Source organism: Paralichthys olivaceus, chromosome 15, assembly GCF_024713975.1.
Source record: "Paralichthys olivaceus isolate ysfri-2021 chromosome 15, ASM2471397v2, whole genome shotgun sequence".
Taxonomy (NCBI): Eukaryota; Metazoa; Chordata; class Actinopteri; order Pleuronectiformes; family Paralichthyidae; genus Paralichthys; species Paralichthys olivaceus.
Window position 1 is genome coordinate 11,020,024 of NC_091107.1, and position 25,283 is coordinate 11,045,306.

General features: G+C 43.0%; 1 protein-coding gene across 7 annotated transcripts; it reads left to right on the forward strand.

Moving 5' to 3' along the window:
• Positions 1-5,350: 5,350 nt before the first annotated feature.
• nsd1b (nuclear receptor binding SET domain protein 1b) lies at positions 5,351-25,130 on the forward strand. Of its 7 annotated transcripts, none has more exons than XM_020085818.2 (24): positions 5,351-5,698; positions 7,389-8,293; positions 8,752-8,890; positions 9,235-9,407; positions 9,577-12,685; positions 13,592-13,704; positions 13,851-14,106; positions 15,010-15,110; positions 15,537-15,579; positions 15,723-15,982; positions 16,778-16,915; positions 17,894-18,017; positions 18,421-18,621; positions 18,712-18,891; positions 18,993-19,149; positions 19,878-20,083; positions 20,186-20,298; positions 20,512-20,658; positions 21,220-21,342; positions 21,496-21,612; positions 21,702-21,843; positions 22,274-22,380; positions 22,578-22,773; positions 22,894-25,130. In XM_020085818.2, the coding sequence occupies exons 2-24, from the start codon at positions 7,406-7,408 to the stop codon at positions 23,631-23,633; spliced, it is 7,773 nt and encodes a 2,590-aa protein (XP_019941377.2). In that variant the 5' UTR covers positions 5,351-5,698; positions 7,389-7,405; the 3' UTR covers positions 23,634-25,130. The 7 variants fall into 7 exon arrangements, 6 of the variants coding, with proteins under 6 accessions (XP_019941377.2, XP_019941378.2, XP_019941376.2 ...); XM_020085819.2 differs by having other exon boundaries at positions 5,367-5,631; XR_011246179.1 differs by lacking the exon at positions 5,351-5,698 and adding an exon at positions 6,292-6,478 and having other exon boundaries at positions 21,100-21,342; positions 22,894-23,331.
• Positions 25,131-25,283: the final 153 nt, after the last annotated feature.

Consider the following 25,283-nt stretch of genomic DNA (forward strand, 5'->3'; position numbering starts at 1 on the left):
CTCGCTGAGCTGCTGTTTTGGTTCTGCACAAAGAAAACATATAATACTGTATGTGTAAAATAAAAACAGGCGAGAGGTCTTATTTATATCCTGGCAGCATGCTGGTAGAAGCACTGGGTTTGTGGATTTTGGTTGCTGAGATGTTTTTATATGAAGCTGTAACAGTTTTATTTAACCTGACCCACTGAAATAAAAACAAATGTGCAGTAAAGGTTCATGATCAAATTTAGGACAATCTGCAGATGATAAACAGAGATGCATCAAGAGAACACATTTTGGGCTGGTATACTTACACGAAAACTTGCATCACCTTCTGAAGAGTTAACAGATGCAGCGAAATCGTCTTAAGAAAAAGCTGATGGTGCGTAACAAGGACACAATTTTAGCTTTTGACCACTAACAACAGCATCACTTTTATCAGTATTATCTAAAACATGCTCAATAGTTTCATGCACACAACGAAAACAGTCGTGGATTACCAGATAGTTTCTGTCTCAATGAAATCAGACCTTATGTGACCTCATACTGAACATTGTATATTTCTATCTCGGTCAGGGAGGTTATGTCTTCATCTGTATTAGTTTGTTTGTTAGCAGGATTATGCAAAACCTCCTCAAAGGATTTCCATGGAATTTGTGGACGGGTGGGGTGCATGTAAACCGAGGAACAACCCAATAAATGTTGTCACTTTCTTTAACATTGTGAGATAGGGCACTTTAGAGAATATGGGATTGATGAGTGTATGAAACTTCGTGCAGATCAAAATAATAATGCAGATCTAGTGAATTTGAATGTGGTTTCATAAGGGGACTGTGTGTGTGTGTGTGTGTGTGTGTGTGTGTGTGTGTGTGTGTGTGTGTGTGTGTGTGTGTGTGTGTGTGTGTGTGTGTGTGTGTGCATAGTGTCAGGCTATTCTGGTTGGTGACATTTAGAACAAGTATGCACATGTGTACTGAGAAGAAAAGAGTTGTTTTAAATGCAACCATGGTCAAGCCAAATTTCTATTTGAGTTTCTCTGTTTACTTCCATTTGTAGGAATCTAAATAAATCTAATAAAATCAAACTACTCATGGAAGTATTTCTGAAATCGTCCTCATGTCAGTTTTAGAACCTAACACTTAAACACGGTACCGCTGTACAACTGAACAAATCTACAAAGTGATGCATGATTTCCACCTCTGTTCGGGACATGAGCGATAACTCTGAGAGGAGAGGAGTGAAACTGAGACGAAAAAGAATAGAGTTAATGGAGAGAGCGAGAAGGACAGAGGGAAACAGAGTGAGAGAGAGTTGTCCCATGAGGCCAGGACAGCTGACAGCTGGGTTCAGAGGAGGTCAGAGGTCATGGATTGGCAGCAGTGGGGGAGTGAAGTGGAATCTAAAACAACAGGAAGACACAGACACACACACACACACACACAACCACACACAGGAGATGAGCGTAGGCCTCTGGAACACACTCTCTCTCGGACTAAAAATTCATCAGCGTGTGGACTGAACACCCCCTCCCACAGGAGCCTTCACTGTGTGTGTGTGTGTGTGTGTGTGTGTGTGTGTGTGTGTGTCTGTGTGCGTGTGTGTGTGTGTGTGTGTGTGTCAGGCTGAATTACCCCAGGAGCCCCCGGTTGTCTCCATATCATTTAGACTCTACATAATTTGATTAAATACAAATTTGCACCACTGAAGTAGAACATTAACTCTGTCCTCCATCTTCCACCTTGTGGCCTCGCCTTAACGAGGAACTGTGTAGTTTTTAAAGAGCTTATTTTTTGTGTTTCATCAAATTACTTCAGGTTTTTCAATGACGAGCAATTAACATGCAAAAAAAGGTTGTATTCCTGATTTCACTTTTTGTCTTCCAGTTGCATGCTATCTATTTAAGTCATGTTCCATAACTACAAAATCATGGTTTCATTGGGGATTACTGAGGACCATGATAACCACTTCACTACAGAACCACATGAGAGGAAAATCATAAATACATTCCCACACTTCAATGTCTGAAATCCATCACTGAGAGATGTATGTGGTTTCTTCTGCCAAGTTGCCTGCAGTAATGTGCAGGCTTTTTTCTTGAATTGCTAATAAAGTTAAAACATATTTATATGAGCTGACATGGTATGGAAAGAAATATGTAGTAAATGTAAAACCTACACAGAGAGGTGAGACCTTGTTTTGAAAAAGAAATGTGCAGAAGTTATAATAGTTCACATCAGTGATGGTGTCACCTGCTGGGATTGTTACGTTGTTCAGTCACTGTAAAACTTTATGTATTTATAACATGAAATCTCCAACATTCTTTTTATTCATCAGTAAAACATTTGTGTCCACTGCTTTATTCAGGTTGAGACTCAGTGAATCCCAGAGATGTGCTCTCGCTCAAGATTCCACTTTATATTGTGTGCTTTGCTGCCCTTCAGTGGACACGTGGAGTCATTACAAATTGTTTTAATCGATTGAATAAAGAAATGTGAGGCTTTCATCAAATAACAAAAGATGTGGTTATTCTGAAGTGATAATAACAGAAGACTACTAGTTTAATTATGCCTGATTCAGTGAACCTCAAAGTCTCTTTGTTGAATCTCAATGTCACAGACCCAACCAACTGTGAATCAGCTACATATTAAAATACTCACATTCTTCCAGGTCCTGCATTCAAAATTCTACTTTTATAAAATAAAAAGTATCATTAGTGAAATGTAATCAGAGTATCATTGTAAAATATTGGTTCTGCAGAAAAATATCCACTTTGCCTGATTTTTATAGTCGACTATTATTGATTGTGATTACTGATGCATCTGATGCAATGTGTAAGCAGCAGTTTACTGTTGTAGCTGGTCATGTAAGTGTCATTAGTCCAGTGGTTCCTAATGTAGGGGTCAGCATGTATTACACTAGTCTTTGTTTTATGGTGAAACCGTTAAAGGTGCCTTTAAAGGTTCAGTGTGTAAAATTTTGGTGAAAGGGCTCTACTGGCAGAAACTGAATATTAAATAATCCTGGTGATGTTTACACTCTGTTGCATCTAAATTGTACTGATTGTTGTCTTTACCTTAGAAATGGCTCTTTAAATGAAAATACTTTATATTCACATGGGGAGTAGGGCCTCTCTATGGAGGCCACTGTGTTTTTTTACTTAGTCCAGACTGAGTTGAGTTTTTGAAACTTGAGATGATATGTCACATCTTTTGCACATGTGACTCATGCATTTTCCGACCATCCAGCTGAAACAGCCTCGCTGACTACGCGCAGTTCTCCACAAGTCCAACCTCAGGGGGTCACTGACACATAGTACCTGTGACCAACATCAGCCAAGAAGACCAAACAGAATTTAAACCAGTCAAATTTGGATTTACCTGGGGTCGGATTCCTGTTCTTTTGGTAGAAGTTACCACCCACTCCTCACCTCAACCATAACTCATACCAGTCACAGAAAGTGACCAACCCTCCATCCATCAGACTCTCAGTAACAAGTTGGCTCTCAGAGGTTAAAGAGAGGGTTACTGGAATCATAGCTGTAATGTAACTACTGCATTTATAATCCCCGACACTATCATTACTGAAAAAAGTTGTCTTTACTTTACTGTAACATGTTACTTAGTGTTTACTTTGTACCCTGTTGCTACCAAAAACTAGTTGTTAAAACAGAAAGTCTTACAAGTGTTACAAACAATTTCAGGGGGAATTTCACAGATTTTTAGTGTGTTTACAGGTTGTTTGAATGTTTCACAGATCTAGGGAAGTAGGGCGGCTGTGTAAGAAACAAAGTGTACCGTTTTGTGTCTCCATAACAACCAGTGCAAAGTATAAAACTTATGTCACTTGAGGCCACAAGAAGCAAATTAGAAAAAGATCTGGGGCAAAAAGTTGGAAAAGAGTGGGGTCCCCCTCACCTCAATAGTTCATAACATTATTCTGTAATGAAGGTTATTATTGTATTTTATTTGTTTTACAGAAGTGTTGGTTTCATCATGTTTTCATTTTTGAAGCTGTAATTACAACCTTGAAAAAGGTTAGAAAAGCTTAGTTTTTTATTTGCCCTGTTTTACGGAGGTTTAAGGTTCATTTATCATCCTTTTGGAGACTCTAACTTACAGTGCTGTTAAACTGAGGTGTTTCCAATATTGTACCCAACCCATCAGGGCAGACTAAATATCTGAAAAACCTTTGATGCAATGTTTCAGATTCATGTTGTGTTATTTTTACATCACTGATATATGGACGGACATCTTACATTTAATAAAAGTAATATTTATTAAATGTGATTATCAAAGTTATTTCTTAGGTACAACCTATTACAGATGAAGCATATTATCAGAATGTATTTATTTAAATGTTGATGTATAAATCAGCATTTGTTAAGAGAAACCTGGTCTTATGGGGCAGTTGAATTAAAGCAGTATTAGATTATAAACTCTTATAAGGTTTTTTTTATACATCCATGGTCTAAATCAGATTAAATCCGCGTCCACTGGAATAATGACGGCGCATCAAGGGGCGATGCGCGTAGCTGCCGAGGCGCGGCGCTGTTTCTGTGCTGCGCAATCCCGCAGCAGGCCCCGTCCTGTCTGCCTGTCTCTCTCTCTTCTCTCCCCTGTCTGTCTCGACGTGTCTCCCCCTTTCTCTTTCTAATCAAACCTTTCCTGTAAAAAAAAAAGACCGTGGCTGTGAATCCAAACGTAGCTCACGCAGATCACGCGTGTTTCCGCCTCAGCCGAGTAAAAACCAAACAGGAGGGGGAAGAGGTGGATGCTGATGTTTTTCACCGTGTATGGCCGCAGGAAACGTCACAAATACCCTTATTATACTCTTGCAGGGACTCGTCTTTTCCTCCACAATCATCCAGTGGAGCTTTGAGCTACTTTCACTCCACGTCACTCTCATGTTTCCTCTGAGTTTCCCTGAGCAGAGGAGGGTCTGTGCGCTGCGGCCGCGTCGATCATGAACCGCAGCTTGTTCCCACATCGACACCCGGTGACAGGGCTGGACTGAGAGGGAGCAGGGGGGTATTTTTACACCTGAAACATGCCCCTGCTCGCCCCGCATGCTCTCGCTTGCATATCGTGTCCACACTAACAAATGTGGAGAAATCCTGCCCCAAGAAAACCAAACACACCAACGCAGAAATCTCGCATTGATCAGCTCAGTGTCTCCAGCCGAGGAGGGCTGCCTGCAGTTGCTCTCTGGCTTCCTCTCTGAAAACCACTCGTTTCCCTTCATGGGCATTAAAAGGAGACACAAAATTAACACAATCGACGTTTTTAAGTGGCACCAAGTGTCGTGGTTCAAACTGTCAGACGTGCGTTTGGCACACGCACGCTCACACACACACAGCAGAGTAGTGCTTGTGCCTCAGTCTCCCTCAGTCGTGTGTCAGGAGCGCACATGAGCCTTCAGCAGGCACAACATGTAGAAACTACATGTTCCTGTCGTGGCCAGGACTCATCCAAGACCCTGACAGCCTCATCTGACACCTCCGGGGCGCAGGAGTGGTGCCGCTTTGTGGGCTCAGCTCCTCCGTGGCTGGGTGAACTTTATATCGAGGCATGCATTAACACTTTGTGGCCTGTTCTTCTGTGTTTTTTTCTTCCTCCTCTAAAAGACTGGAGGACTCCATTTTGAAGGGACCGGGTGAGCAGCCTGAGCACTAACACAGCAAGTCGTCTGAGGGGGAAGGAAAGTCATCTTGTTTTTCCGGGTACAAGCCTGCAGCACCATTTCACTGCTCCTCAGATGTTGGTGGTGATAGTGGTGGTGGACATTTTTTTATTTGTTAATCTTGCATCACTTCATTTATGTGTGTTTTCATCTCATCTCCAAGTGCGCGTCGGGGTGGATGAGGAGGATGGTGCCAGTTGTTGGCACAAGTTTGGGCATGTGACATGTCTTGGTGATGGCAGCCTGGTGAAGGTTAATTATTGATGCTGGTAATTAGGGGAAAGGGCGGGGCGATTTTTTCATTTGGAGGTGTCGTGTTCTGTGCCTTTTTTAAGCAGTTTGAATTTATTTTGTCTTGTGGAGAGATTTACGGCCCCTTCCTCTGAGATCCACGCTGTGGGAGGGAGACGGTGGTGACGGTGCGCACAGCAGAGGAAAAGAGTGACTTTCCTGGGGGGACAGGCGAACAGCTTCTCAGCAGAGCAAACATCCACAGGCGGTGGATTATAAAGTTATGGGCATCATCACTGAGCAGTAACAAGGGGGAGTGTCGTTGGAAAGAAGCGCAACACTCTTGATTTTCTATTCCAGGGGCCGCTGGACCAGGCTTTAGCGCATGTAGAGAGGAGGAGGGGGGTGAGGAGGAGGGTGAGGGAGTGAGGAGGAGGGAGGGAGAGTGAGTACGTTTCACAGGATCCAGGCCTAGTAGTATTGCCGCCGGGACTCTCCTCATCCGCTTTCAAATTTTGGCAATTTGGCGCATTTAGACGCCAAAATGTGCGGGTTGAGGCCCGGTTCTGCGGCGGGCGACACCGGAATGGTAAGATTCCCGCGACGGATCTCGCGTCATGTGGCGTTTTCTGCGTGATTTTTGTGTTGTTTGTTTGACACACACACACACACACATCGCCTGCATCTGTCGGAGGGGAGCCTGTAGAGGAGTGTGTGTCCGTGTCAGTGTGTGTGCGTGAACTTGTGCGTCGTCGTGTTTGCATGTTATGTGACGTTTGTGTTTGTGCAATCGTGAAACCGCTGCAACACGCGAACGACGCCCGGACACACACACACCTACACTCACGCATCACGCACACCTTGGCACACGCGCGTCAGACACACGCACGCGCACGAGCGGGTCCATTTTATTTCCAGGTCGCCGGCTGTTTTTCAACATCGGGTTGACTTTTCACATGACGCGCCATAATAAAGATGATAACAATCCTCCTGCAGGAAACGTTGCGGATACTGTGAGTTTACAGGCTGCTGACCTTAATCGGGGTTGATGTCATTTTCATCATATCGCGGTATTTTCGTCCTGGGAATGCTCTTTTTTCCAGCGGGGCTGCGGTGCTGCCGCAGAATCTCTCCAAAAATGTCACATTAGGCCGATCAGCTGGTCAGTAAGTGTGTTTGCGCTTTTATTTTGACATGGTATCACGGTACATTGTCTTTACTTCTGTCTGAGCTGTGCATCTCTGCTGTCACTTTTTATTCCCAGCTGCTTCACATATGATTGAGAGAAAGACGGACTGTAGAAACATGCTTTGCCCTCTGATGGGAGCTACAACCTAAAATCACAACTGATTACCAGATATGATTATAGTGGAAGACCCTGAATAATAATAAGTTTGGTGCAAGAAGAACCATGTTTACGTTTTAGATTCATCCAAACCGATGTCTTCCTGGTACCAGGAACGTCAGCATCACACTGACAACCTCTGTTCACTTTTCAGGAAGGAACCATGCCAGCATGAGTGGGCCTCATGCAGGCCCTGGAAGAGACGCCCATCAGTCCATCTGCCCTTTGACCCCAGGCCGTGACCTCTCCACCCACTCTCACTCCTCCAGACACCATGACCACAGGTTCGGCCTAACCATGTCTGCAGCCGCCTCTTCCCTCAAGCACGCATCCCTCTATGGGTTTGCACAAAGGGACCACCCCTCCTCCTCCTCCTCTTCTTCTTCCTCCTACAGTCCTCTGAGGAGGCTGCAGCATCTCACCTCCATGGTGAGCCAGCCTGACCTGGTGCTGCCAGTAAGGGAGCCAGAGAGGAGCTGGGAGTGGGGGACACATAAGAAGGAGAGGGGGAAGGAGATGGAGATGGACTCCTGGGCTGATTGCACCAGCAGGGATTATTCTGTAACCCAGAGCACAAGCAGGGAGGAGAGCTTTGGTCACTTCTCTGCTGGACGAAAACAACCTGAGGTCCAGAGTGGAAGTAGGGATACGCCAACAGCCAATCAGAGCGATCCTGTGACTTCAGAGAAAAAGACAGACAGTTGTTTCTCGGGTCCACCTAGCCCGGCCTTCTCACTCGATAGCAACAGCCCCTTCGCGAATGGCTTCCTCCATTTTGAATCCTCTCTATTCGAGGATGACGAAACCAATCAGGTGCGAGAGACGGTGTCACCCATTGAAGTCTTGCAAGAAAAAAATGAGAGGGCAGGGAATACTCCTCAGTCAACTCCTGGAGATGTAAATCTGAACTCCAAGGATGCCACCCTTTTGTCAGCCAAGGTCGTCACCCGGTCCCAGTCCTCAGGTCAACGCAGGAGATACTGGGATGGCTCAGATGATGAGTGGGACAGCGACACTGATCTGCTCCTGTTTATGGATAGTCCCTCAAAACATTCAATGGCAAGTTTGACTCCTACAGATGTACAGCTCTTTGTCTGGTGCAGAGAGACACAACATAGTCAAATTTCAATATTGCCCTTTGTCAGCAGAACATGTTTTGATGATCGCATAACTTTTTTCACACTAATCCTGTTCCATAACATGGAACATCTCACTGCTTTAGACCTGTTATAACAGAATATTAGTTATTGTAAATACAGACGTGACATACTGTTGGTCTGTTACTCATAAAAACTATTGTCTTGTTTTTACAGACAATAGTGATTCCTTTAACAAAAGCTACACCATTATTGAGTCATTAGATTTTAGATCATACATTAGATCTGCTGCAACATAACATGTACTGTCTTTGAGATGGTTACAACATGTTTGGCCAAAACACTTGTAGCTCTGACTCAACACATTGCGTGAAAATACATTTTCACAGTTCTTATTGTTTTCCATGTTGTCGTCAGCAGAACAGTGTGAAGAAAAAGTCTTTGCCGCCTGTGAAGTTTTTAGAGGGCGAGATAATTTGGGCAAAGTTCAGCCGAAGACCTTGGTGGCCATGTGAGGTGATCATTGACCCCCTACAGGGAGTCTACCATAGAGTGAAAGGTGAGCCTGGAGCATTGTTTACATACTGTTATTACTTATTGCTGACTGTTATCGCCTAGACTTGTATGTTGGTTGCTTTAAGGTGTGTGATATGTCCTATGGATTATTTTTGTCATTTAATCAAAGATGTAGATATTACATTACAAGAACAAATGCACAGCAATATTTTTCTGATAATCATATTGTGTCCATGTAGCAGCATTTATATTGTGTTATATTTATTATATTGAGTTGTTGCATTTTAAAGCTCCCTGTGCTTTGTCGATGCAATCATGTACTTCCTGTGCAGGATGGTGTGGTGTTAACTTGCATCTCATGAGGCTGAAGTTTTGTTGTTGTCCTAGAGCCCAGTGAACGTCCCTGTTGGCTGTACCACATCAGGACCTTTGGTGAACCAGTGGAGCACGTCTGGGTGGAGGAAAAATCAACACACACTTTCCATGGAGGCTTTGAATTTGAACAGCTCCTCCTACTGCGCCGGAGGGGGAAGCAAAGGGAGAAGAACTCTAAATATACTGTAATTATTATTTTACTATTAACGAATTGCAACTGGCATACTAGAATAAAATGTTAGTGAAAATCCTAATAAATGTTCAACAGTAGAAAGCATGCATACCAAAACCAAATGTGTTTTTTGTCTTCTTCAAGCTGATACATCTGCAGTGTTATTCTTTGCCTGTCTGCAGATCGCAAAGCGTTTTCAGGAATCCTGGAAATCCAGTGTGGCAGAAGCTGAATCTATTCTTCCAGAGAGACCCAAAATGTGTTCTTCCATTTCTGTGTCCATTGATGATGGCTCCCACAACAGTTCCACACTGGAAAGGGAGAGCAAGGCCCATCCAACCTCTTCTCCATCCCCTTCACCTGTCTCCACCCTGCCTGAAACACTACACGTGATCAATGGACCCCTTTCATCCCCTGTTATTTCATCCCCAATAACAACTCCAGCAAAGTCAAGCACTTTAAGGAAGTCTTCTGGCAAGAAGAAACCAAGTAAATCATCAAAGGACAAGAAGAGTAATCACTCTAAGGGATTGTTGCGGAATAGCCCTGACCAATCAGAGAGAGACAATGGAGAGTGTCCATATTCTGACCTTGAGTCAGTGCCTAAGATTTTGTGTCCTAAAGCACTTGAACGTCAGTCTAAGCTAGTTCAGACTCAGCCGGCTGTTACAGTTGTCAAAGAGGTGAAGAAGCAGCCAGAGATTCAGAGTGGTCTTTGGTTCAGTAAATCAGGCAAAGACAGGCGACCTAAAACAACCAGTCCGATGCCAGACCGCACTCTCTTTAGTAAGGCATCCTGTAAGAAAAAGAGCCTACCTGCTGTTAGTAAAAAGATGCTGGTTACATGTGTCTCCTCTAGTGGTGGCATCAGTGACCAGTCAGGGATGTCAGACAAGCAGAAAACTCTGATACCTGCTGAAGCAAATCTGCCTGCTGGCCAGTCAGAACAGTTAAAGTGTAAAAACACTCCTGTTTCCAATAGACCATTTGGTGCAACTGGCAGACTGGCTGACCACTCAGGACTGTCAGATAAACAGAAGTCCCCGGTCTCTATTGAGGCTGGTGTGCCCAATGACAAGTGTGGATACTCAAAGTTCATACAGACACCCAGTAATATAACTGACACTGTTATTGGCATGTTGTCTGACAAGTTTGGTAGCTCAGATGATAAAAAGTGCCAAGAGCACAGTATGAAAGTCAATGACCAATCCAGGTTTTCAGAATGTCTCAAGCGTGTCAGTCAAACTGAACACCCTGACAAGATGGAAAGTAATATAATCCATGTAATTGATAGGATTTCTGATCAAGCAGAAGCAAAAGAGAGAAACAAAACTCCAAAGCTATCCACTTTAAGTCTTGACACCACTGACCCACTTGAAATTCTGGAAAAGCAAACAAGTCTTGTCTCTAAATGTAGGCTGCCTTTTGTCAAATTAGTTCGCAAGGAAATAGAGGGTAAGAAGTTTCAAAACTCCAGTGTAACCATTAGTCCAGCTGACCAACCTGGATCCACAAAGAGGAAAAAGACCAGAGACAACAAAGAGACAAAAATCCCCTCTAAAAAGTCAGACTTGGTGGATGATAAGAGAAGTGTCTCCATGGATACGACATCCAGTTCAGAAACCATTAATGTCTCAGTTGTGAGGTTAAAAACAAGTGGAGGGAACAGTATGCTTCAACTCTCATCAGAATCATCACAACAAAAAACTAATGCAGTCTCCAATGTGTCAAGTGTGTCTGCTGATGAGTTAGGTAGCCCAAAAGCAGAGAGGAAATCATTAATAAATATTAGCCCAAGCAATGTGACGTTTTCATCCTCTAATCAATCAGACCAGTCCGAAAGTCAAAAGATTCCCTCCTCCAATGCAACAAGCATGTCTTCTGACCTGTCAGGTAGCTCAGCACAAACAATAACTTCTGTCACTAATACATCTTCCAATGCAAGTTCTGCTTCTCAAGGAAATTCGGTATCTGGGAATGCTTCTGTTTCCAAAGTCCTATCATCTGAGAAATCCAAGAAAGTTGTCCAGAAGTCAAAGCAGGTTCCAGATGAAGTGAATAAAGACATACTTGAGCAGCCTGCCCACCTCCCAGCCAGCAGTCGACTGCTGACTAGAGCCCTAAAAGCCATGCAGGAGGTGGAGCAGAAGAAGCAGGAAAAAGCTCAAAAGCAGGCTGAGCACAAAGAACTCTTAGATGCACTTAGGGAAGTAGAACACTCTGTCTCTCATTCAGCACGTAACTCGTCTCGTGGTCCAAAGACCAAACTGAAAATTAGCACTAAAATAAAATCTTTTAAATCTAAAGACAATGGTAAGCATAATCAGGATACGTTTTCTAGCCGTAGCAGCCCCCCTGCAAGGTCTTCTGATTCAACTGACATTGAAGCTGATGTAAAAAGTGAAGCAGAAGACCACTCAATATCCTCAACCCCACCAATGGACTTCATCCCCCTCACTTCCAAGGTGAAGGAAAAGAATGAAGATCATTCCTCTGCCTTATGCTCCTCATCCTCACCCTCTTCACCCTTCTCTTTCATGAATGCCTTTAAAAACGTGGAAGAGGTATCCTTCCAGTCTGTGACAAGTGAGGGTAATGGTAAACCTGTTTCTTTCAAACCTGATACAAACTACAAGTTTAGCACTTTTCTCATGATGTTGAAGGACTTGCATGACACTAGAGAGCGAGAAGGGACCCCTTTAGAACTGGACATTGGGCCCCCAAGTGCACATGTCAAGGAGGAGCCCTCAGTGATGCCTGGGGAGGCTAAGCCAGCAGGGCAAGATCAGCAATTTAAACATCTTGGTACAATTTCGAATTCAGACAAAATTCTCATCACACACAGTGTAGACAGCAAAAGTCAGACTTGGAAGCGGCCCTATAACAGAAGGAGCAACTGCACTAGAATGAAAAAGAGATCCAACCGCAAAGTGCCTTGTCGTCCTGCCAGGTCTGGACCTGGTTTCCCAGGACTGGAGTCCTCGTCAAGAATGGCATCCTTACCAACAGCTGACTCTTCATCACGCATGGACTGCTTATCACGAGTCCAGTCCCTGTTGGGCATGCAGGCCAGCAGTTGGGAGAGGCACCCTGGAGGCAGTGAAGGAGTGGTTCAAGATGAGGCAGAGGAGAGGTGGAGCATGGTTAATCTACAGAACATGGTGCCTTTGGAGCAGCAGGGATCTGACACAACGCTACGTCTGGGACAGCCAAATGGCTTTGTCACAGGTTGCACCAAGACTAACACAAGCTTCATGCACAACGCTGGAGGAAGCGACAAGGCTACAACAGGTAAGTCTAGTAGGGTTGGCCAAAATGCTGAAGCACAATCTGACCCAAATTTGCAGGATTGCTACCTAAACAAGCACAAAGACCGGCTCACAACATAGTAAATGCACACCACCCAGTGGGATAATAGGAAGGTATGGGCCCAGTCAACAATTTGACTGTTCAGTCAGATTTGATATGATTGGTTTGATTTCATGGTAAACAAAAGTTATAATCCACAGCTAACTCACTGTTTACAAGAGGTTAGATGGAGGTGGTGTTAGTGGCACGTAAGTTGCAGACAAGTAGGTCACAATATGAGTTACAACAAAAGCAGTGCACAGCACAATACTTAAACAATTTAGTGTTTGAACAGAGGAGAGTGGATGGTTCTTTAGAAGTTTACCCTAACCAGTAGAATCAGGCAAAGCCCTCAGCCCACGCTATGGGCTTTGACTTGCTTCTGCTCTTCTTGGTAAAGGGTTTTGTATGTCTTAGAGAAATGGTAAATGTTGGTTTAATCTGTTTAGCTATGTAACAGTGTTCCCCAGTTACCTAGTGATTTTGCACACAATGTGCTGTGCAACCTAATACCTCAGTCGTGCATGATTAAATATTGAGATCATCCACCTCACGAGACTCTTGGCTTTCAAAGAAGAACGAAGACCAAAGGAATCACTTATCTATGGTTTTATACAGAAGACCAGCTGACTGTCAAGTGTCCTGATAAAGAAAAGAAATTGACCCCTTGTTGTTTTTTATCATTTATTAAATTGACTATTCAATTGTCATCCAGCATTCAAGTAAGCTGATAAAGGCGTATGTTGTTCAGATTAAATACACATTTTTATAATGTTTTGTACAATTAAAAACAACAACGCAAAGTTAAAAAAAAAAGTGTCTTTCTCTCTTTTCTTTTTTCCTTTTCAGAACATAAACGAATAAGAAAACCAAGCAAGCGGCTGATTGAATTGACTGAAGAGTACGATCAGATTTTCTCCACAAGGAAGAAAACCAAAAAGCTTCTCCAGTCAATTGGAAAGGTAAAAATCACACAAAGGTAGATGTGTTGAACTTTCTTATTACATTGTCGTTATATTTGCATAATGCTGGCATTGGCATTAAGCATCCAATATCACGACATGTAAAAATGATCAGATTGACAATAAAATCATATTTGTTTTCTCAGGTCACTCAACCCATTACCTCCATGTCTGAAACCTCTGGATCAGACAAGAACGCACACGACCACCCATCCTTGAACTTACTTCCTGAAATACAGACGCCACCTCCTGAGGAAATAGCTGCAACAACGCCCTGTGAACTACAAATCCCCAGCACTGAAGACACGTCTCCCCAAGATGCACCGGTGCTTTCCATCGACACACTAACCCCTCCTCCTGAAGCTGAACCCTCGCTCTCAGGAGGCCTCGTCAAAGACAGCGGTGAGGCAGCGCTTGTGTTTCCTTCTGAAAGTCTTCTTGGTAAATGCGTGCACACTACAAGGCCAAATGTATGTGGACAGGGCAGCCAGAGGGGCTACACATTGGCAACAGCTGTAGGTGGGGGCAGTGTGTTTTCAGGTTGTTCATCTACCATTCCATCAGCCCATCCCACTCTTTAAAATACTATATCTGAAGACACAGTGAGGGAATTCATGCAAATTTTTCAGAAATTTACTTTTGGACACACGGATTAACTGAGTAGAATTTGGTAGTTAAAGGTCAACGTCACTTTGAATTCACAACCCACGTATCTTCAACCTTTTTAATATATTATCTCAAGGTTGTTTTGAAGGAATTTTTTGATCTTATGCACAAACAATTATTTGGACTCAAAGATGATCAGATTCGATGTTGGTGATGTCACAAATCAAGGTTGCTGTGATCAGTATTTATCAGGATGGAGGAACAATCTGGATCTGGCACAATCAAGGATGTGCTGATTTGAATTTGGAGGTCAAAGTTCAAGGTTACTGTGACCTCACAAGTCATGCTATTGGCAACAACTCAAGAATTTATTTTGTTTTTTATGTCAGTTTATCTTCAGTAGCACTACTGAAGTGTCTCGTACGAGTAAGGTACAATTGTTGTCTTTTTTACAGCTACGACTGAAGAGCAGGAAACCATCTACTTTGAAAGGCTTTAACCTGCAAATGTTTGTAATGAAGAAAATTATTAATCAGTTATCAAGACAGATCATTTTCAGTTGCTAATTGTTGCAGCTGTAGTCCAGTCGTGATTTTTGCCGAATGGAATATGTGTCAAAGGTTTTGACATATTGTTTTGAAAATGTGGATGAGCGTCTTCTTGTGTAGTCTTAACCTGACTGTGACGCTCGGTTGACAGGAAGTGCTCCTCTGCTGGAGAAGAAGAGGAAGAGGAAACCCACTCAGAAGATCCTGGAGTACTGTCTGGAGGCCGAGGCTTCAACAGGCCCCAAGAAGAAGGTACAGCATGGCTGTGTTGTGTGTATAATTATTCACATGCGGTTTATCTGTCTCTGAGTAATTATACTCTGAGGGACCAGCGCAGTACACACATCTGTACAATCCAGTGAGGTCAGATACAGTAGCTCTACAATAATTCCTGTTTACATGAAGATTTAAATAGATGTTTAGAATATCCTGTACCTTTCTTGTGTATAATTGTTTACTATTCACAGCAACAGTAACTGCAGCCTTCAAATGAACATTGAGGTAAATCAGCTCCTGTCTAACACAGTTTATACCCTCAACATTAAAACAGTTAATTCAATGAAGATGGAAAAACATTTAATAAATTATTATTAAATGATATTTAAATGTATTCTCTCTTTGTCAGACCAACAGATTTTCGTGGACTATCTTTGATTTTTGATGTTTCTCTTGTCACAGGTCAAAACACTGAAGAACAATTCAATTGCTGCCCCTCCATCAGGTTTGTAAATCATCTCAAAACAATATATATTGTGGTGGAGTTCTTAACAATTAAAGTTATTTCTTTTTACATCTCTTGAACCTTTATTAGTCGATATGTCTCGTCCATGATACCTGTTTCTAACATGTCAATTTCCCTCCCAGATTCAGGACCACCATCTCTGAAATTAAAGAGTAAGCAGATTACAGCATCCACCTCCACACCGACCACCCCAGAGGTTCCCACCTGTACGTCCACTCCCTCCATCCAGACCTCTCTCACTCCCAGCACTCCTGCACCCGCCACTCCAGCATCAGCTCCAGCCGAACCCGACCGGGAGGAGGTGGCACCTGAAGACGTTGATGCTCCTCAGCCAGAGGACTGTGAGGCTCAGGAGGTCAAAAGGGACACAGCAGAGTCAGAGGTCAGACATCTTTAGTTTTGTCAAAGATTTGTTTGTTAACTTAACTGCCAACATTTTTTGGAACTGCTGAAGATATAATGATTAAAAAATAGCTAAATGATCATTTCGTAAAACATGTGGGTAAAGTAGGTTTTTACAAAGAGAGAAAATAGTGCCTTTGTCTGGGAATATTTCATTCACGTATTTGTGGTGTGTGTGTTTGTTTACAGAATGTCAGCCTGCATCAGTGTGACTCATCAGAGTGTTTTTAAATAGTTTAAAACATGGATACAGTATCTCAAGTTTAGTTACATAGACAGAACTTCCCAGCTGAATCAATTCATTATTATCTTCGTCTTTTTATGGGATTTGTTGATGAATTTTTGTTATTGAATGTAGAATTAGATCAGACTTATCCTTTAATGAGAGCAAAGCCGGGTGTCATCTGTGCATTGGTGATAAAAATATCAGTAAAACTGGGTCTGATGATCCTTTTTCAGACTAAACATTTTAGTGATGTATTATTGTTGCAGCGCTGTGTTATAGAGGTATTTTTTATCTTATTATTATTATTATTATAATAAACATAGTTTCCCTTGCTTATATGTTGCCCAAAAAAATCAACAAAGAATAAGACCAATGGTTCAAAATGTGTGTGATTCGGGTTATTCTATGCAGCTCAGTTCAGGCATGCACTGTTTTCCTTTGTTATTTTCTGCCTTGTGTCTGTACCAATGGCAGATAATTGAGTAGTGCATTATTTCTCCTCATCATCACATTTCCTTTTCATTTATGAATATTTTACATCCTCGTAAGGGCGATACGTCCAGCTTGGATCACAGTTTCTCCTCCACGAAGGACGACTTGTTGCTGTGTGACGACCCACATTTACCCTCAAGGAAGATCATAGGGGACCGAGGAGGCCCCGCTTCCATGAAGGAGAACATATGTCAGGTGAGTTCGATTCACTGAGCTGCCTCTACTTCAAACTTTCTGCAAAAAATTGAAACTTTCCTCTGAGTCTGATCTTCTCCTCATTCAGTTGTCTTTCTTTCAAACTTCTGGAACAGCTGGACACTGTTGTTTGTTTGAATCAGCTCTTCTTAGGACCTTGTTATCTGATATGTATGTTGCTTTGTAACTCTGTACTGTGTCTTTTATTTAACCAGCAGAGTGTTGACCCAGGATTTATTTTAAAACACACTGAGAAAGTACCTGTGTTAAACTGCACTGGTTAAATAAAAGAGCAGTAGGTCACAGTTATCTTTTCAGTTTAATTTCTATGATACGACCACGCATTATGTCTCCAGGAGGAAATGATGAAACCATAAAAGTCAAGCATTGTGATTTTTTTCTCGTGATGTAGGCTACAGTCTTCTGTTTTGGGAATTTGTAGATCCTTTAACAGCATTGAGAAGTTTTATAGTATAAAGCAGCTTCTTATGTCATGAGAAAACTTTTTTTTAATATGATGACTTACTGGAAAGATCCTCAGCAGACCTGCATATGGAAACTAAACTGTGATCTTGTGCAGCACTGCAGACATATGTGGATGCTTCTTTTCCACCTGAGCATCTAAACAATATAATATCATGTGTCATATGTCATATGTCAGTTTTAACACAACTGACCCCCATAGGTAAGTTGTGTAATAAAGTGAGACCTCCCTAGAAAAGGAAATTTGATTCCTTTTGTAAGTTGAAAAGTTTTTATTTTGGTCACATTCTTTAACAGAGCAGTTTCTAAATGACTTTACCCTAAGTACACATTTTACCAGTCTGTGGATCCCCAGTGAAAATGAAGAGATAATACCATGCTTTACCCGTCAGACCACAGGAAATGAAACCCAACACACAAGAACACTTTCTTAGCTACGCTGAAGCACTGTTTTTATGGCCTGTCTTTACAGTACGCTGTGTGTTTTAATGTCAGGTGTGTGAAAAGACGGGGGAGCTGCTGCTCTGTGAGGGCCAGTGCTGTGGAGCCTTCCACCTGGCCTGCATCTCTCTGGCCGAGGCACCAAGAGGGAAGTTTGTCTGTCCTGAGTGTAAATCAGGTTTGTCTGTGTTATTATACACATTTTACAGTTAAACTTTTATTACCTGAAAAAATACATGATCCATAGTATGAAAGTAACCCAACTAAATAACATATATAGAGATACATTAATTAAGGCCCCTTTTCAGTGGGACCAAAGTATAATTTTTAAAATATATAAATAATGATTTTATCATTCAAATTTCTCACCTGAAAGTTCTTGAGCTCCAGAACATTTAATTGAAAGGTTTAAGGAAAGGAAGTATTTCAAGAAACCTTTGGATTTCTGAAGTATTGTTCTGTTATACAAATAAATGAATCTGCATGATAAAAACTTTATTATATGGTGTTAACATGCACTGATGCAGTTAATTATACTTTTAAGGACTAAACTACCTTCATGATCCTTTTTTCTCTCCCAGGCGTCCACACCTGCTTCGTATGTAAAAAGCGCGGTGAGGACGTGCGGCGCTGTATGATCCCTGTGTGTGGGAAGTTTTACCATGGGGAGTGTATCGCCAGCTTTGCCCCAACTGCGCCTGTGACCCGAGGCTTCCGCTGCTCCATCCACGTGTGTCTCACCTGCTTTATCTCCAATCCAAACAGCTTGTCCATCTCTAAAGGTAAACAGAGGAATACGATGTGATGACTCCTTCACCCTCTGCACTGTCCTTGTGCTCACCATCCACCTATCCTCTTGTTTTTGTCTGCAGGTCGTCTGGTGCGGTGCGTACGCTGCCCGGTGGCATATCATGCTACGGACCTCTGCATGGCGGCAGGCAGCGTCATCCTCTCAAACAACAGCATCATCTGTCCCAACCACTTCACCCCCAGACGAGGCGTCAAGAACCACGAACACGTCAACGTCAGCTGGTGCTTTGTCTGCACAGAGGGTACGACTTACAGTGGAGTCATTTCAGCTAAAAGTCTGAATCCTTAGATTAGAATAAGGGTAAGGAGTGCTGTTTGATGTTTTCCTTCTCCTGTGCTCCAGGGGGGAGTCTGCTCTGCTGCGAGTCCTGTCCCGCTGCCTTCCACCGGGAGTGTCTGAAGATCGAGATGCCTAAAGGCAGCTGGTTCTGCAACGACTGTAAGGCTGGGAAGAAACCTCGCTTCAAGGACATCCTCTGGGTGAAAGTTGGGCGGTACAGGTCAGTGACCTTGTTTGTTGATTGACTGTTGATATTTGCTTTTTGTCATTGTTAAACAAAATCATGTTCCTGTCTTTTCTCAAAGTATAAGATTTGTTTATCAGCTCATGCTGTTTTCAGGTTGCATCTGCTCATTAACTTGTTGTTAGATCTTTGTAACATCAGAAAACATTGAAAAACGACCATATTCTGAAGCACAGTGATCAATTAGTTAACTGATTGAAAATGTACCTTAAAAACTTTATGGTTTAATTAGTCCTACAATAGTAAACTGAATGTTTTTGGTTGTTGGACTCTGGTCAGAGGAAACAAGACATCTGAAGACATTATTTTGGTCTTTCATCAACATTTCCATCCGTTTTTTATTTCGATCGATTTTTCAGCTAATTGAATAAAAAAGTAATTGATAGTGAAAATAATCACCACAGCTCTGCTCTACATACCAAATCATTCAGTTTAAATAGTTATTTTCTTCTGACAACATATAACTTTTCCTCGTCATAACAAATCTTTTTTAGGATTACACAAAATCAACACAGATCGCTTTATATAGTAGCTTTCAAAGAATATAGAGATGTACAGCATGAGCCATCAAAAGCTACAAACAACGAGGTGTCTGACAGACACAGATGCAGAGTCACTCCTGCATACTTGTCATTAAATTCTTAATCTACTCTCGTTGTACAGTTCTGTTTATTTATTTAGTCTTTGTCCGTCCCTCTGTAAAGGTGGTGGCCAGCAGAGGTCAGCCATCCCAAAAGCATCCCAGAGAACATCCAGCGGATGAGGCACGATGTCGGCGAGTTCCCTGTTCATTTCTTTGGCTCCAACGACTACCTGTGGACGTACCAAGCCAGAGTCTTCCCTTATATGGACGTGGACGCCAACAGCAAAGAGAAGATGGGGAAAGGTGTTGATGCCACCTATAGGAAAGGTATCCAGTGTCTTCAGCATGGTCTCTTTAGTTTATCGTGACAGTTTGTGTCTTATTTCACGTGTTTGTTTTAACTCGGTATGATGACTTTTCTCTCACCAGCTTTGGAGGAGGCGGCAGTGCGGTTTCGAGAGCTGCAGGCTGAGAAGGAGCTTCGGCAGCTTCAAGAGGACAGAAAGAACGACAGGAAACCTCCTCCGTACAAACATATTAAGGTCAGGGAGGAGATGTGTGATCTACTTTTTTTTTTTATTCGAAAAAGCTGCAACGTGCAGGGTTTCCTCAAATGTGAAGCAGTGTTTGAGTTTAAAGTTTAATTTTAAATTGTCTTAAATTGTATTCCTCCCTTTAGCTTTCAGCGTCTGTAGCGAGCCTTAAATGTGTTCATTCTAACGTCATGTTTGCTTCTACTTTCCTCACTCATTCAGGTGAATCGACCAATAGGCAAGGTCCAGATCTTCACAGCAGACCTATCAGAGATCCCGCGCTGTAACTGTAAGGCGTCAGACGAGAGCCCGTGTGGCATGGACTCAGAGTGCATCAACCGCATGCTGCTGTACGAATGTCACCCACAGGTACAGAAACACTTCCATCACATTAGCACAAAGTCTCAGAACTAGAGAATCATAACACATCAGTAAAGTAAAATTGTAAGAACATGGTAAAGACTGTTGTGATCTTCTTTGTGTGCTCTGCTACTTCTGTCTTCATATTGTGTTTTTGGGTTGTCCGTCCGATTATTCTTGTCAGTGCGATGTGTTGGAACTTTCAGTACATCTGGCACAAACATCCACTTGGACTCAAGGACGAACCGATTAGAATTAGAAAATCCTTTCAAATTTGGTACATATGTTCACACAGACTCACAGATTTGAGTTTGATAGTCAAAGGTCACGGTAGCCTCACCAAACCTGTTTTTGGCCTTTTGAACATGATATCTCAGGTTTGTCTTTAGGGAATTTCTTTAAATTAACCGGTTGTCACTTGGACTCAAAGATTAAATGATTCGATTTCAGTTGCCAAAGGTGAAAGGTCACTTAAAAAAAATTATGTTGACCGAAAACTGCACTGGTCGATGGAGGCATACAACCACAAGGTGGTAATTCCAGTTGGATGTCGACCCTCTGAACCTGCAGGTTTGCCCGGCAGGTGAACGCTGCCTCAACCAGGCGTTCACCAAGCGCCAGTACAGCCAGGTGGAGATCTACAGAACACTATCCCGAGGCTGGGGGCTCCGCTGCGTCCATGACATCAAGAAGGTAAATACAACACTCATTAATGGTAGTACCACTACTAATGGTTCTAATTACTGACACTGATACTTCTACTGTTGTACTGCTCAGCCACTGCTGTTCAGTGGGACTGACTCAGGCTAAATAATGAACGTTCTGCGTCCTATGTTGTTCTCTCAGGGTCATTTTGTGAGCGAGTACGTCGGGGAGGTGATTGATGAGGAGGAGTGCAGGTCGAGGATCAGACACGCGCAGGAGAACGACATCTGTAACTTCTACATGTTAACTCTAGACAAGGTACGGTGTGTTTGTGTGTGAGTTTCACAAGAAAAGTTGTTTCAAACATGTTAAACTTGTGGGTTTTTTTATGTGTGTGTTTGTATTAGGACCGGATCATTGATGCCGGGCCGAAGGGGAATGAGGCTCGCTTCATGAACCACAGCTGTCAGCCAAACTGTGAGACCCAGAAGTGGACAGTGAGCGGAGACACTAGGGTGGGACTGTTCGCTCTTGTCGATGTAGCTGCAGGTACGTGCTGCTTCATCTACATCACAAACACTTTTCACAAGTGGTTTGATCAACAGCTGCCAATTAATTCTATTGAAATGAGATGATGCTTTTGATTCAGAAACATTAGATAAACGCTGAGTATCTACAGGTTAAAACTCTGGAGTCTTCCTCATTCCACTTGTTAAATCCACTTTGAGAAAAACAACCTCTGATTTCAGAAAACAAGAAAATGATGGAACCTCATGTGTGGGTGTTCATAAAGATATTTAATTTCATTATTCTTGAAATATTAATATTGTTTTTTGGGGTTTGTCATGTTCATTGTGTGTACACACAAAAAACTTCACAACCCTATCTTTTCAACCATCGCTGTGCAAGCAGTTGATTGTATTTCTAACTGAAACGACTATGAGGCTCTAGAATCAAATCTTCGTGTGTGTCTGTTCAGGCACTGAACTCACCTTCAACTACAACCTGGAGTGTTTGGGCAACGGGAAGACGGTCTGTAAGTGTGGAGCACCAAACTGCAGCGGCTTCCTGGGCGTCAGGCCAAAGGTGATGGCGATGACACAAAATAAATACCACTCAGTGTGATATATTGGTTAACAATTCATTGTGGTGGAAGTTCATTGGAAAAAAAAATGTCCCAGTAGTGAGATGTGAATTAGAGATAAAAAAATTCTCTGGACTTATAAAGAAAAATCAAAATACAAGTACAGCTATTAATCAACTCCTTTGTCCTCTGCAACCAGAACAACCCTCCGTCTGAGGACAAAGGTCGGAAGCTGAAGAGAAGAGGCAAGAGGAAGAAGAAGGTGGTGGTGGCCAAAGAAAGAGAGGACGAGTGTTTCAGCTGTGGAGATGGAGGACAGATGGTTTCCTGTAAGAGACCTGGATGTCCAAAGGTTTACCACGCTGACTGCCTCAACCTCACCAAGAGGCCAGCAGGTCAGTGACTCTGCACTCGTGTGTTTTTAATTAATTGTATCATGTTTTATTACATTTATCTTTGTATTTAAAATTGTACCCTCCTTTACATTCTTGTCTGTGCCTATATCATCGTTGCAGGTCGCTGGGAATGTCCATGGCACCAGTGCGACATATGCGGTAAAGACGCAGCGTCGTTCTGTGAGATGTGTCCTAGTTCTTACTGCAGCCAGCACCGCGACGGTCTGCTCTTCATCTCCAAGCTGGATGGTAAACTGTGCTGCAGCGAACACGACCCCTGTGGGCCTGACCCGCTGGAACCGGGAGAGATCCGGGAGTACACGCCTGAACCGAGAGCCCTGACCTCAGGCCTGGGCATGGCCGTCATCCCCTCTGCCGCTCCTAACGCAACCACCACTTTGAACCCGGCTGTCAGAAGGGTCCAGGAGATCAGCACCAGCGCTGACACGTGTGCTTCCGAGTCATTTCCTGCCTTTTCCATCCCGGTGCCCATCACCATTCCCGTCGCCGCTCCTGCCGCTTCACCTCCTCACCCGAGCAGCTCTGATGCTCCCAGCAGCCCACAGGTGTTCGACCTGCCGCACTATTCGCCCATCTCTTCGTATGAGGAGGAGAGGGACGTCTTGGAAGAGGAGGAGGAAGAGGAGGATGAGGAGGACGAGGAGGACGAACTGGCAGAGGTGGAGGAGGAGTTAGTGGAAGAGGTTGAGGAGAGGAGGCAGAAATCAGATTCTAATGAAGAGGATGGAGAGTCAGTGATGGACGAGGAGGAGGAGGAGGAATACCTGGAAATCAAAGATGACGAGGAGGAGGAGGAGGAGGAAGAGGAGGAGGAAGAGGAGGAGGAGGAGGAAGAGTGACATGTATGACATGTAGTGGATTATTATTTATAGTTGCACAGGACATGGAGGCAGAGCAGGCAGACGGAAACAAATGGCGATCAATCAGTCACATTACTAAAGTAGCCCAGTCTGTCACTGTTTGAATCCGGAGAGCAGGTGAGTGTACGGAGGAAAGGGACTCACTCTACGCTCGCTGACTTTGGTGCATGTAACCTGCTGTAGAGATGGTTCCTGACACAGTGACTTTGCACAAACTGGCTGCACCTTCACATGTGAGATCCGATATAGAAAATTATCTGGAGCGTAAAACGTGGTGTTTGTGAACATATTCCACTCGGATGTTTTCTCACGTTTTTTTTTTTTTTTTTTACCAACTTTTACCTGCTGGTTTGTTTCCCTCTGAGTAGTAGTTCAGGTGTCATTTACTGTACGTCAGCTGAGTCGACCCACAAAAGCTTAACGTAGTTGGAGACAAGTTGTTGTATCTGGTGTGTCAGTGTTTTAGTGTAAGAAAAGACTTCACTGTCGGGGTGGAGCAAAAATCTACAGCCCGTGAAACCTGAGACACGATGATCACAGACAGAGTCACAGCAGCGCCCCCATCTGGTAAATGACTTTTCCTCAGCACGGGAAAAAAAGCATGGATTTGTCCGTAAATAAACCAGTTGCAGTCTGTTTGTGCTTTCAGACACGACCATCGCTCCAAATTAAACGTGTCGAGCCTCGACTGGACTGAAATGTGTTGTTGGACTTTTAGTTCAGTGATGTGAAATATGGGTTTTATTGGACACATACAGGCTCAAGTGACTTCAATCTACAATAAAGCACCTCACGCAGGAGTCTCCACTTCACCTCCAGTTCCTCTGGACGTCTCAGATCATTAGATGGTGCTTAAACATCAGATCGTCAAGGAAAATGTGATAGTTGTAGGTTTTGGATCGAAGCTGCCAGTGGCCAGAACGAGGAGGAAATATTCTCTACACAATGTCATGCCAAAAAAAGTGTTAGACTGAGTCTTCATGTCAGGGTGGGAAAGACATTATTTAAACTGTAACGTAAAAGAAACCAGGATGTTGTTTAGCAGCTCCATGGCTGAGGCAGAGTGGACTGAAGAAAGTTTATAAACTATTCTGTGACGCACAAAGAGGGTGAGTGGGTGACAGTGCCCTCGCAAATCACTCTCCCTAAAAAAAAAAACGACCCAACAGAAACCGAAAAACGACGGACTGCTGCCATGATGCTTGCACTTCTGTATGTGTTCTTGCCACGTGTTTCACTCTTCAAGCTTCTAATATCGTCTGTGTGTTATCTGCCAATGCCTTAGAGTGTTTTTCTTTGGAGCTATTTTGAAAGAATGGTTTGGCCCCTGTGAGAGCCATGTTCCCCTACTAATGCCTTTTTACAGTTGCCCAACAAGCAATGTTTCATTCCAGTGTAATTATGACCTGTTAGATCTCAACCATTGACCTGTTAAACTGCTATATAAATATATAAGAAGAAGAAGTTATAAAATAAGCACTTTGTCCTTGTCTCATGCTTCCTACACAGATCAGTTAGATCTCAAGAATGCCCTGGGGAAATATCTTCAGCTTCTGATCCGTTGTCAATTGGACTCAAACATTAACTGAGTAGATTTCAGTGGTCAAAGGTAAAGGAAAGTAAAACATA